The 14286-nt window shown below is 40.1% G+C and overlaps 1 protein-coding gene across 7 annotated transcripts in view; it reads right to left on the bottom strand.

Moving 5' to 3' along the window:
- Nucleotides 1-14286, bottom strand: part of hdac5 (histone deacetylase 5) — a 73769-nt gene that overhangs the window by 6837 nt on the left and 52646 nt on the right. For 2 of the 7 annotated variants that reach the window (XM_079868329.1, XM_079868326.1), the window contains 6 exons: nucleotides 12427-12558; nucleotides 11574-11686; nucleotides 6262-6381; nucleotides 5343-5583; nucleotides 5022-5245; nucleotides 4631-4915 (listed from right to left, as the gene is read on the bottom strand). In XM_079868329.1, coding sequence (XP_079724455.1) covers nucleotides 4631-4915; nucleotides 5022-5245; nucleotides 5343-5583; nucleotides 6262-6381; nucleotides 11574-11686; nucleotides 12427-12558 — 1115 coding nt within the window. The remainder of the gene's footprint in view (nucleotides 1-4630; nucleotides 4916-5021; nucleotides 5246-5342; nucleotides 5584-6261; nucleotides 6382-11573; nucleotides 11687-12426; nucleotides 12559-14286) is intronic. The other 5 variants (XM_079868331.1, XM_079868328.1, XM_079868330.1 and 2 more) reach the window with 3 other exon arrangements.

Below are 14286 nucleotides of genomic sequence, written 5' to 3'. Positions count from 1 at the left end.
ACTTTAGAAAATAAAGTGCTACAGAAAATTGAAAGCTACAGAAATACAAAAAGACAAGAGCTAATAAAACTAAACATAAAATTGACAAAAGCACATAACAAAATGACACAAACTTTAACTAAAATTAAAATGAACACTTAAAAAACTCTAAATATTAATAAAGACTATAATTCTATATAAATACTTCTAAAATAACACCGGAGTGAGCGAGTGAGTGAGTGTAAAGAGCAAGTTAAGATCATAACAGACTAAACATCAGAACATGGTCTGGAGCATGTCACCAAAGAAACCCAGCGAACATTTGCCAAAAACCTTCTCAAAAGTCTTTTGCAGTAAACAGCCCTAGAGTCTGCTCTATATCAGACGAGCGGAATGAACGTGTGTGTGCGTGAGCAGCGAGACAGCCGCTGATGCAGTACAACGCGCAATGGAGGCCCATGCGAGATGATGGGATTCTTACTAGTTGTTTTTTCTTCTTGCATGAGACCTTGAGGTTGAAGTTATGTCAACACACACAGACACACACACACACACACATATATCCACAATTCCCTTCTTCATACCAACTCTCTCTTTATTCGAGACACTAAAGCTATGCAGCATCTGTCTCTCTCACTATGGCAGGTGACGGGGGCTCAATTTGTATTCAAGACACTCAGCAGCAAGCAGAGGCATCCACACACACACACGGATGTAGGTGGGGGTGTTTTAATGAGAAGGAAAGGCCAGCTAGGGGCCGTGACTGACCAAAGTGACATGGAGTGTTTCGTATATCGCTGCCTCAATGGTGACTGCATGTCACCGCATAACAGACACACACAAACACACACTGCGGCGTGTCACGTCACCCTGGTGGGCTGTGATTGGGTGTGAAGTGCAGGGCAGCAAAGGCGGGCGGGGTCCGGAGGAGGAGATGAATCACCAAGGAGAGATGAGTCAGAGAGGGTCCATTCACGGAGCAGTATATGTGTAGATGTGTGTGAGTGTGTGAGTCTGCCGCTGCGCGAGGAGGATGCAGTCTGAATTCTAATGCTGTGCTCTTTTGAAATTTTTTCTCAATGATTGCAGGCAGAGTGAGCATGAGGAGGAGGCTGTTGCTCTTCTTTCAATAATTCCCTCTCCCTCTCATTCACTCTCACTCATTCATTTGTTTTTCCTTCCTCCCTCCCTCACAACCAGGGGTCTGTTTTAAGATCAAAATGAGCTCTTTTAGAGGATTAAATCTGCAAATGCAAACGAATAGGCTGGAATACATAATGCAATCTCAGTGCGTTGCAGTGGTGTTCTGAAATGGGGAGGCAAAGACCTCACAGTTTTGTTTTTTTTATGAACCAAATGTAAATTCACGTCCCAGTTACACTTAATGTTGGCACATTTTCCTGGTTAAAAACAACATTCATTTCACCAAGCTTATTGCTCACTCAAAAACCCCCACAGACATCATGTTTTTAGGCAATTTCAAGTTTGATTTTGACATGACAAAGCAGTGATATATAAGTGGGTGTTGTTTACATACTTTTTAATTAGTCTTCCCATTAATGCCTTAATTTTGTTCATTCAGACCGATTCGCGAACACGCATGAAAACAAGAGGCGGTATTTATCACACGAACCAATCATATGACTTTCCCCCATTTGTTCTCAATTACCCCCTACCAAACCCATCGCATGCTTTAGGGGGTCTGTTAAAACTCACAAATTTTAAAATCACATTTTGTAATATTTGTGTTGTTTTCATTTTGTAATATGTATTATTTTCTCATTCAATTTTTTGAGGAGGCACTGTATATATTCAGATTCACTGATTCAAGATTTGTGAGATATAAAATTTGTAATAAATGATATAAATGTTTGAGCTGTTTTAACTGAAAGCAACTTGCACGGACATATCTTAAAATATGTCAGTGCCATTGTTTTGTCTCAAGATTCACACCAGTAATTGTTTTCTAAGGCACGTTTGTAAAAGCTACTTAAAATTTAACTAAGGCCAAATCCTGGCTTAATCTTAGCCCTGTCTGTGACACCGGGCCTAAAATTGCAAACTGGAAATAATTGCAAACTTAAAATTAAAACTGAAATAAAAAGAAATAAATTAAACCAAAAAATTTTTTTTTTAACTAATTTATATAAAATTGAAAAAGGCACATAACAAAACTACTTTTAATATTAAACAAACATTTAAAATGAAAACTGAAAATAAAAAAACTTAAAGCCAATTCAAAATATTAATAAAAACTACAATAGAATATAAATAATACTTAAATAATACTGGTAAGATATAAATAAACCTTGAATAAAAATATATGAATAAAAATATAGTTTTATTTCAAATTTCATAAAAAATTATAGTACCTTGCTAAAATGACCATATCAGATTATAATTCCATGGTATTCTTCAAAGTAGTCTACTGTTTAAATAATATGGTATTTTAAACAGTATTTTAAAGAATGCCATGGTATTACTATCATAGTAATGTAAAAAAGACAAACAAACACTTATTCCAAATACAAAATTCATGATGATACTTTTTTGTAAGATAAGAGTAAACCTGCTAAGAAACATTTTAAGAGCTCAACCTCTTTAAAAAGTACTATAGTACAGTGAATGTATCAGATGGTGAAACCATGGTACTTTTTTTGCAAGATCAGAATAAATCCAAGAATAAAGTGCAGCTCTATGAAAATTAGCTCTTTGGCAAATACTGATTTTTACACTTTCTGAACAAAATGTGAGTGTTGCTTGCCACTATTGGCACCACAGTGCTAAGAATTGTTTTTAGCTCAGGTGGCAAAAGCTTGCCTTAAGCCTTTCTGGTTCCTAGATGCCTTAGTTTCATGTCAAAGTTTAATCGTTTGGGATAGGGGTTCATTTAAATCTCTAACTCAGAAGTATGAGCAATAGTAATACCTTAAAGCTAAACACCTAAGCGAACACCACAAACTAGATAAACCTTTGCTCTCAGAGGAACCTCCACCAAGTGGAGTTCATTGCGTCTTCCCATCTAGCAATTATTTATACGTAACTTTTTCCCTCTTCTCATCCGCTACCCTCCAGCCTCCAGTGGTGAGTCACTGGTGGGAGGAAGAGAAGAGAGCAATCTTCCTCTTTAATCCCTCCTTTTCAGGGGGCGAAAAAGCTGCAATCGCTCTGGTTGAGAGGGATACCCTCGATCTCCAGTCACCAAGCCCCCGCATGTGTGTCGCAACACTCATCAGGAACTTGCCTACGCACTTAAGCTCTCGAAATGTGCAGTGACAGAAACATCGGAAAGACGTTCGGATGGATCTTAAAAGCTGAACAACAACACGAAATATACACAAAATTGAGGCACAGCTGCTTCTAGTCTAATAAATATAAAATAATAAATGTAAAAAACATGTTTCATATCAAAGAAAACAATAAGCGAAGTTGCACAGGTGCATAGGTTTTGAATAGTGACTCATGCATAGTGATCTGCCTTGCTCGCTCGGCACTAAGTCAAAGTTTCTGAATAAGTTTTGATTGCTTTGCATGTTATGCAAAATAGACGGGATGGGGAATGGTAATAAAGGAGAAAGGGATAAATATAGAAAGCTGGCCATATCAGTTGTTATTGGAATGGTGGACAAAGGTTAACAGTAGTATTAGAAGGTTAGAGATCCTTAGAAGTTCAAGAAGTTAGCTAAACCATGCAAAGTACATGTTGGTGGCTCAGTATATCACATTAAAGGTTATGTGTGTCATTTTTTCCCCATGTTAAAATACCAATGGTGTTAGACCTATGTTAGACACTAATTCCATTTAGTGACACTAGTGCTGCAGAAATTAAACTCTTCACCTTTAAAGGAGAACTCAATTTTAACATTGAGCTAATTTTTTTGTACATTTGGAGTGCTGTCAATACAGAGAACAACGACAAAAATCGGTGTTGCCTGCACCGAGTTATTCTATTTTTAAAATTTGCACCCTGTTGACTTCAATGGGGCAAGTACTAAACCTGCTTTTAGCCTCTTAACATCCTTGATGTGTCATTACAAGTGCACAGGTCATGTGAGTGATTCCTTCAGAGTTAACGCGGGTCAATCTGACTGCAGTAGATGTGAAAGATATGAATAAAAATGATGTTATTTAAGCCAGCGCAAATACGTGTTTACATCCTGTTTTTCGGTTGAAGTCCAAAGTAATCGATTGCCGAGTTCACGCGCATAGGTTTAGTTACCTATGATCACGCGCGTGAACTCGGCAATCGATTACTTTGGACTTCAACCGAAAAACAGGATGTAAACACGTATTTGCGCTGGCTTAAATAACATCATTTTTATACATATCTTTCACATCTACTGCAGTCAGACTCACTCGTGTTGACTCTGAAGGAATCACTCACATTTTCTGTGCACTTGTAATGACACATCAAGGATGTTAAGAGGCTAAAAGCAGGTTTAGTACTTGCCCCATTGAAGTCAACAGGGTGCAAATTTTAAAAAGAGGATAACTCGGTGTAGGCAACACCGATTTTTGTCGTTGTTCTCTGTACTGACAGCACTCCAAATGTACAAAAAAATGAGCTCAATGTTAAAATTGACCGGAGTTCTCCTTTAACTTACAAACAAATACCTCAGTATAAAAAAGGCAACAAGCTGTAATTTCTCACCTGGCCATAGGGGGCGCCCTCTTCATCACATTCCCTCAGTTCAATGGCTTCATCATCATCATCATCTTCCTCCAAGTCACTTTCTGTGCTTTCTCCCTTAAACTGGACCAGACGTTCCGAAGGGGGTGTGGTCTCACCAGAGCTCTCTTTCTGTAGCCCCTCCCTTACATGATCAGCCCCCTCCCCTCGTTCATCTTGCATTTCTGTGGTTTCCGTAAGCTCCTCCTCCGTCTCTTCTGGGTGAGTGGGAGGCTGTCTTGGAAGCTCCACCCCTTTGGAGAGGATCTAAACGAAGGTGGGGCTCGTTAGCAATTTTTACTAAATCGTTCAAACCACTTAAACCAAAGAAGTTTTTTGCTTGAATAAATGCTGGCCAGAGCATCAAACATACCATCAGAGCTCCCTCTACCTTATGTAGCTGGTAGTGTTTCTGTTTCTCAAGGAAGTGCTGATGCTGCTGTTGCATTACGAGGTGCTGCAGGGCCTGCGGTGTTTGCGGCAGGGGCGCTGACTGAGTACGGCTCAGCGGTCGGTGCCTAGGCAACTTATTTACTGTACGCATGCTGTTGGACACTCGCTCACCCGTTACGAGCGGAGACTGTCCATACATGGGAACTGTGGGATAAAGATAAAGAGATAAAGTGTGAGCTAATAAAAGCAAAATACAGTGCATTTGAGGTAAGGTGGCTGTATTTTCTACATTTTTTTGTACCTGCGAGAAGTGCGCTCTGTTGACGAGCCTGCTCCAAGAGTAGGACGTGCTGGAGCAGCGAGGAATGGCTACTGTGGCTATTAGAGGCGGAAGGGGGCTCAGGGTCATGGGGTGCCCCGGTGGGAAGGCACGTCGGCAGGGACGATGTGCTGATGAACTTCCCTGTCAGTGCCCCACCTTGACGCATACTCTGGATTGTCTGCCGCTCAGCCTCCTGCTGAGGACTGAGTTTCTGGGGGGCCTAAAAGTAGAGGAGAAGAGAACGAAAATGTATTCTGCAGACTTGGGAATATTGTTGGTTGATGGTAAACCTATATATAAACCTCTAAAAACAAACCTCTAAAACGGATTCAAAGTGTTTAGTGTAATATAATTTCCAATAACCAGAACAATTTAGTAAAATATGTTTAAGAGTTACTGAATGTCCTGATTGGCATTATCTGTATATTTGATCTTGCTGAAAATAAACATGCAACTTTTACAACAGAGTAGGGTTCATTTTATACAGTTGGCTGTTTGTACACTGATCCTATTCATTTAGCCATTTCTTGGGAATGTTGAGCTGTTTTTTGCCATAAAGCTACACCTATAGTCTATAAGGCTGTTTCCATTGCTTGGACCAAACCAGAACAGTTTCGATTCCATTCAGACTGCCCCCCGCTCTCCATCTTTTGACATACTTTTGGGTCATGAACCGTACCCAAGACCACATTTTCAAGCAGACTAGGGTGCGGTTTGATGGTGTGCATCTGACTTTTGAAAATCAGTTCAACCAAACTCTTGAGTCTATACCAAAAGCCCTAGAGTGAAAGCATCCTAATAATCTAGCAAGCCCACTAGGGTTCAGCCTACACCACTTGCAAACTCTGAATCATCTCAACTATCACAAAGCCACCAGGCTTTAGCAGAGGACACTTACCGTGATGTGTGCGTTGGCAGGCAGTCCCAGAGAGATGTTGGGCAGAGATGGAGAGGTGTAGAGGCTCAGGGGACTTGGTGTCCCATCCCCAGTCAAAGACTGATGCAGAGAACGCAACTGCTGCCGAATGAGAAAAGGAGAGAAAGACATAAGTCCCATAGGACAAACAATGAGACCTACAGTTGTATAAAAAAAAGCAGTACAACATCAGTAACCTCATGCACCACTATTATTTAGTAGTAGTGATATTTCTGCACTGCAGATAATTTACTTGTAGATGTAGCAGTGTAATAGAAAAAGAACAGACCCAACTGTCATGGCATGCACACTGCTTGTTCTGAGTAATTGACTCATTCATTGAAAGAGATGTGTTCAAAAAAATAGCAGTGTGGAGTTTAATTAGATAATTCACTCATTCTGTAAAAAAACACTGATAAATTATCTCAATGTTTCACACATTGTTATAAAATATTTGTTCCTTCTGAATTGCTAAGTAAAATGGTCTTTTCCAAACATTGTTCAGAGGAAACCCATAATTAGATCAAAAAGTTGATTGGAGAGAAAAAACATAAAGAAGCTCAGCTAAAATGATCTCAAATGCTTTAAAATGGCAACAGAAACCTGAAACACACGGAAGAAACCGAGCAACTAATGTTAAAACTGATCGAAGAATAGTCAGAATGGCAAAGATTCAGTCAATCGTCACCCGCAGAAAGATCAAAGATGATCTAAAATTACCTGTAAGTACTGTTACAGTCAGAAGCCATTTGATCAAAGCTAATCTAATAGCAAAAAGTCCCCGTAAAGCACCACTGTTGAAAAAACGGCATATGCTGAACCAGTTAAAATCTGCAAATCGATTTCCCCAGAGAGAAATGCCATAACATTCTGTGGACGGATGAGAGTAAAATTGTTCTCTTCGGGTCTAGTGGTCATCGGCAGTACGTCAGGAGACCCCTGGGAACTGAAATCAAGCCACAGTGTACTGTGAAGTCAGTGGAGCATGGTGGCGCAAAAAATATGGTATGGGAATGCTTTTCATACTATGGTGTTGGGCCTTTTTATCACATACCAGGGATCATAGATCAGTTTACTTTGAATACATCAAAATACTTTAAGAGATTATATTGCAATATTCCGAAGAGGAAATGACCCTGTTCTTTTAACAAGACAACAACCACAACACATAAGTAAGCGAGCAACATCTTGGTTCCAGACGAAAAGGATCGAGGTAGTGGAGTGGCCTGCTCAATCCCCTGACCTCAACCCCTTTGAAAAATGGTGGGGTGACCACAGACTGTAAAAAAAGGAGCTGGCCGTCGCCATCTTTGCAGCGCGTCACCGCGCGTCACTCCTGGATATAGTTCGCAGAGAGCTTTATTCAGTCCATTTTAAATTCTGATTTTGGCCGCCTCTCAAATGGGTCAAAACATAGATATTACCTCAGTTCAAGTAAATGCGCTAGAAATCCGCACTCATTCAAGAATGTGCATTTATTGCATGAACGGACAGTACTGAGACCTGCTGGATTTCATCTGACGGTACCACAGAATGATTGTAGCCTCTGTATCTATAGACGTTTTTAAATATGAAAACTCCAAAAAGCAACGGAATTGTCAGACATCCATTAGTGCATGTTCACAGAGCAATCAAACTGAAAACCAGCGCTGGTTGTTCTCTCGATACTCGACAATGACGGAATCCAAAGGTGTGGGCGAAGGTATAATGGGTGTATTAAATTGTATGAAATAATCCCGAAAAAAAGTACAAACACGGCAGAGATAGCAAGTTCGGCAGCTAGAATTAGCTGAGTTGACATGACGGCTAACAGACAAACGGCTAGTTGTGACAATAGGCAATCCACCTGTCACTTAAGTGGCCACGCCCTTAATTATGCACAACTTTAAGGCTTAATATAATTTAAACGGATGAGTTATAAAATAATTCACCCACCTCACAGTTTTCATGAAGGGCAAAATTAGCTATATAGACCAAAACTAATTTTTGTACCAGGCTGTAAACATATTTTTTTCTGCTGTAAATTTGCCCATTTTAACATGGGGGATATATGGAATTGACTCCCTTTTGGAGCATGTCTCTAGTGGCCAGTCGATGAATTGCAGTTTAAGTCACTTCCATATTGGCTTCAACAGAGAGACTGGAAGGTTGCCGCTTGGGGGTGACATTAAACATGCAGTTTCTGAAGCAAAACCCCGAAATTCACAGGAACTGTGGAATGTATTTTGTTCATTCTGGGTTGAAATACCTGTTTCTAGGTGGCAGAAGTTGGTTGACTCGATGCCTCGCAGAAACAATGGTTATGCAACTAAATATTGGTTCAGTAATTTAAAGTAAACTTTAATCTTAAAAAAGTTTGAAGAAAAAAAATGTAGACACTGCTATTTTTAACAGATTGATATTCCATTTCTTTGCTTCATGTAAAAGAAATAACGCAGACTTGATCATGTGTTAATACTTTGATTTGGAATTAAATGTGTAATGTTTCCAGAACATTTGAAATCTGAAAATAAAAGCTATTAGAAAAATATTTTCACTCTATTCACTTTTATTAACGCACTGCTATTTATTTGAACACAACTGTATATTTCAGGTTGTACACTTCAAACACCACAACTTTGAGGAAAGAAGCCGTTTTATCTCAGGAGGGAATCCCAGACAAGAAGTCTCGGCATGACTTGATCACTTAAAAGCATTCTTCTTTTGAAATCCGTACTAAGTTTTTTGACAGGGAAAGCAGCATGTGGGAATGGATTGTCTGTATTTGGGAATGGACGAGCACCACCTGAAGAAGACAACAGTTTCTGTGCCATGTTCAAGAAATGGGAAAAGCAGTTATATGGATAGTTAAAAAGGATTTTGCATCGTCTCATTTTTGTTTTATTCCTAATGAATAAAAAATGACACAAAAAAGAGCCAAGTGTGAAATACAGAGGTGTTTCTGAGTGCTGGTAATCCAATCATCTGACCCTAGACTTGGAGTGCTGCCATTTTTTAAAGCCAAAGAACAACAACTAATGGATCTGCTTTACAAGGCAACATTTATTCATCCCCGGACCCCAAAGACACAATTTAAGTCTTTCATTATAAGTTGTTTATTGAGCTATGTCATTCTCACTCTGACTCAAAGGTTACACTCAGAAAAGACGAGGACATTCCGTGGCAAAGTGCCCTACTTGCATCTGCGATGATGTCAGCATTCTATTCTCCTTCACATTTATCCATCACATCTCTTGAGGTTGCACTGCTAGGCTACAGAGGCTCTGGAATAACGATCTCACACAATTTTTGGGGAGTGGTATGCAGCCTTTACATGCTGGACAGAGCTAATGAGGTGATTCTTAGGCTCAATCCCAATTCACCCCTTGGCCCTACCCCTCCGTTTTGCGCGTTCCCGTGAAGGGGTAGGGTTGTCTCGATTCTCTTTTGGTTGGAGGGGGAGGGGTAGGGGTAGGAGGAAGGGCCAGATAGCTCTTGAAACGAAGATTTTTCAGGACCACACTTCAAACGAAGGGGTATGAGAAATGTACCTGCATACACCGGCTACAGAGGCAACATGACTGCCAATAATCATTTTCTTTGTCACATTCAATCTTGTGTTCATATTTACGGTCATATTCTTCAAAGAAACGGTTGCAAAAAAATCGCTAAAGTTCGGTAACAATATGACGCATGTAAAAAGCAAAAGTTTGAAGCGAAGTGGACGCGCGAATGAGGCGAATTCGCGTCCACCGCGCCGCGCTAAACGCCTCATTCGCGCCACAAGACCTCCAGACGCGCGTAAATGCGTCTTAACATTGAAATCACTCGCGCCAGACGCTCTATTCGCGTTTGGTGTGAACGCAGCATTAGGCGCGCGTCGAAGATATCGTCATCTCCGTTGTTTTCTGCGAACTTCAGAAGAAAAATGCAAAAAAATAACAGCTGACGACGGCATCTTGGAAATTTGTGATAAAAATTGCCGCATCCTGTGACGTAGGCGCTAGCAACGACGTATAATGACGTGTAACGGTGTAGTAGTGGTGTCCCATTTCTTAGGGGAATATTTTCACCCCTACACCTTGCAACTCTGTTTCAAGGGGCAAGGGTAAGGGGTAGGCGAAGGGTTAGGGGTAGGCGAAGGGGTATAAAATAGAATTGGGATTGGGCCTTAAAGGAGCTCTAAGTGATGTTGGGTGACGTCACTTCTTGTTGACGTTCGAAGTATTGTCAAACAAAACGGAGGCTAGCTCGACACTCCCTCCTCCTCATCCCGTCCCCTCCCCCTCCCATTCCGTGCGTTCCTTCTCCTTTTACGTTGTCTCTTTGGTCGTGTGTCGGCCATATCAAAATTCAAGAGAATATAATTCTAACGTTAGTCGTTGTCGAGGACATCTCACCTCTAACTAACTTCCCTCTTCATGCTTCTCTCTCCTCCACTCCCCCCTACTTGTGCACGCGCACTAACCCCCCCCCCCCCAATAATAAAATGCATATTATTAAAATTAAAAACATTATCATAAAATACAATTTAAGTATATTAAATAAGTAAATATTATTATTATTCTATGTATATTTTATAATGATAATATTATATATAAATATTAATATCATAAATTATCTTGTTTATAATACCCATTTTTATATAATGTTTTTTAATTGGATTATTTTCGATTTCTCAAAAGATACAATTATTTGTACAAATAAAAGATAAGTCTGACCTTTGTGCATAGCATGATCTATTTTGTCCATAATACAATTACATGGAATTATTTAGCATAACTAAAAAAATTCTAAAAGCATAAACGACATGTAAACGTTATAAATTGTAATATTTGTCTGAAAAAGAATGTTTTGATTTGCATTTAATAGAGTGGTCATCCAAAATCAAACACAAACTAGCTCATTCAAATTCTGCGTTCCTCCCCTACAGCTTCAAGTCCTCTGTGGCATGTGCACACACAATTTCTCCGGCTCTCAAGGTTAAGGTGATGCTCAAGGCTAGCTGCTTAGCATGCATGGTCGACCCCAGGCTGCTTCCTGCTGTCCATCCAGAGCAGCTGTGGCCATTCTAGAGCCTACAGACACAACTTACTGCAAGGATGACTTTCAGAACATGTGTTTTTTTTTAGGATTAGCATATCAATGTAAGCCCAAGCCATCACAAGGCTCTGTACGGTAGACTGTTTCCATAGAAACGCTGTCATTACCTAGGTGAAGCCAATTTATTGTCTTTTTTCATCCCTAACCTTTTGTGAACCAAGGGGAGTGCAAGAGCAAAAGAGAAGCAAACGTGTCGGGGGTAAGTCTCTCACCTCAGCGTGGATGTTTGGGACGGATCCGCTGGAGCCATTCTCTGCAATGGCACAGTTAGAGCTGTTCGGAGAACTGGGACCCGAGCCAGGAGCACTGCTGCACATAGAGGACACTGAAACACACACAGATTTCAACAATCACATTTTAGCTGCATCGGTAGGAAATATAGCTGATGATTTCACAATATTTTGTGACTGATTGAACCCGTTTTAATGTATCAGCAGGATGTTAAACTGTTCCCTTCCTCCAAGCTCTTTTATCTTAACAGTACAGAAATCACACGATACCCACGTGTTCATTTATGTTTGAAAAATCTTCACACTTATCATCTGAAGGCAGAGGTCTGTTATTCACAGGCCATTTGAACAACTCAGGTGCAGATATAATCTCAGATCTTCCATATAAACTCAAGCTGAACGCACACCTATGCCAAACCTATATTAACTTTAATAATAATGTTTTATCTAAATCGGAATATAGCTAATAAACTAAATAGTGTTAAAATACGTATAAATACAATAAAAAAAAATTAATAAAGAAATAAAGAAATAAATAATAACTAAATAAAAAAATTAATTGTTGAAAAAAACTGAATTTGACATTATTTCGTTTCATTGCTGGGTTAAAATTTTTTAATGAAAATGTATATAGCTGCCTTTATATTTTAAGATAGGGGATCTGTCAGATAGAGATCATCATATTTGGAGAGTCCTTAGCTTAAAAAAGTTTGAAAACCTCTGGCCAGAAAGTGTAGTTACTGCATTCTTGGTCCAAACCTATTTTAATGCCTTCCTGTCCCATTATTACCCATGAGGTTGTGCAAACAGTTCTGTACTCTCACATATTGTTTACCTGAGATCTCAATTGCCCTTTTCTTGAAGGTGCTGATCACAGTACCGTCTTTCCGTCTAAGCAGTGGGCTACTTCTCCTCTCAGCCACCTTCTGTTTTAACCGTGAACGTACCTTCAGATTGGGCTCAGAGGCTGAACGAGAGAGAGAAAGAAAAAAGTTCAAATCACTTGATTTCACACCCGTATGATTTGAGGTATCACGTATGTCCGTGGCACAAACGGTACAAGATTAGTTGCACAGCAAAGTTTACTAATTACACTTAGGGGCTTGTCCAAAGTCACCAACCCTATGTATGTTGCCTTAATGAACACTACTAATGAGGCTTTGGATCTGTCGCTCTTGTGCATCAGGACCATGGACAGCAACTGCACATCCCTCCCTGTCTCTCTCTCTCTCTCTCTCTCTCACATACACACTCACACACTCAGAGCTGTAGATAAAAGTTATATTTACAGTGTGCTGATTTTATCTCTTGTTGATTCCGGAGATGATGGGCCAAATTAAACTAATTGAAGTAAAAGGGGATTTGAAACAGAAAAAAGACAGGAAGTGGGGCAATTACCCGAACACGCAGTGTGTAATGCGGCTTGACCGAGCCCTGTGTTTTTTCTGGGCCCGTTTGTGCGTCACAGCCACACTAAGCATATTGAGCTGAAAGGACTTTAGTGCCTAATGCTATCAGTGACTTTAGTATGAATTTAATTCGATTTAAAATAAAAGTGTGAGACGAGGGGGAGGGGACGTGATGGAAAGACACACTTTCCATCAGATTGCTGTGGTGTTGCCATAACAGTGGTAATATGGAGTAAGCTCTTCGCCCACGGTAACAGACCCGTCTGCGATTACTTTATTAGTGTGCTGAAGTCCAAGCTAGAGGGCGTGTGTGTGCGCGAGTGTCCTCCTATCCTCTGTATGGTATATGTGTGTCAGTTCTATTATAGTGAGCTTTATAAAGCAGCGTGGGTGTGACAGTTTGAAAGATAGCTGTGTGTAAAAAGCAGATAGCAGATGTGTGTGTGTGTGTGAGTGGGAACAAACTCACTGAATCTGTGTGGGTGTTTTGGAGTATGGCTGGCAGCTATGAGAGTGAACAGCAGATGACCGGTATGAGTGTGTGTACTCAGGTTATACTTTGAAAACATCCTCACAAATATAGTCAAACAACATCCAAGACATTTGAGGTGGTCCTTGGTATTTCAAACTCTCAAAATCAGACCAAATTGTGTTTCGCTTGAAATGTATTAATGCCAATAGGTTGTGTTAGGGCTAGATTGTGAGGTAGGGTATAATATATATCATTATTTTAGTATGAAATCCATTTTGTCACTAATATAGCCTCTAAGGTGTGCGTTTATGTGTTGGTCCACTGTTCTGATGACTCATTATGACTCACACCTGCAGACTCCTCACTGAAGAGTCTTCAACCCTGCGCGCGCGCACACACGCACACACGCACACACACACACACACACACACACACACACACACACACACACACACACACACTTGCATCTCCGGTGATACCTCTAGACTGTTAAAGAGCTCAAACTTCTCCGAACAAAAACACTGTTGACTCCATAACAGCGTCATTCATGCACAGAAAGAAAATCATCATCTGACATTTACATGCAAACACAGTAATGCTTTATAATGCAGTGTCAATGTCGCAACTATTACTCATTGAAACAATTAATTAAAATAACAAAAACAGCTACATTTGCATTTCCCGGAGGAAATATGAGGGCTTGCAAGGCAGTACAAGGATAGTGTTTATTGGTATAATAATCCAGAAAAGGAGAAGAGAGCCAGAGAAAGGGGAGACAAAGAAAAGGTGACCCAGCTGACATCAACAGCTGAAG

Source organism: Squalius cephalus (assembly GCF_949319135.1).
Source record: "Squalius cephalus genome assembly, chromosome: 1".
Lineage (NCBI taxonomy): Eukaryota > Metazoa > Chordata > Actinopteri > Cypriniformes > Leuciscidae > Squalius > Squalius cephalus.
Note: the sequence above shows the minus strand (reverse complement) of the source record. Positions and strands in the feature narration are given on the sequence as shown.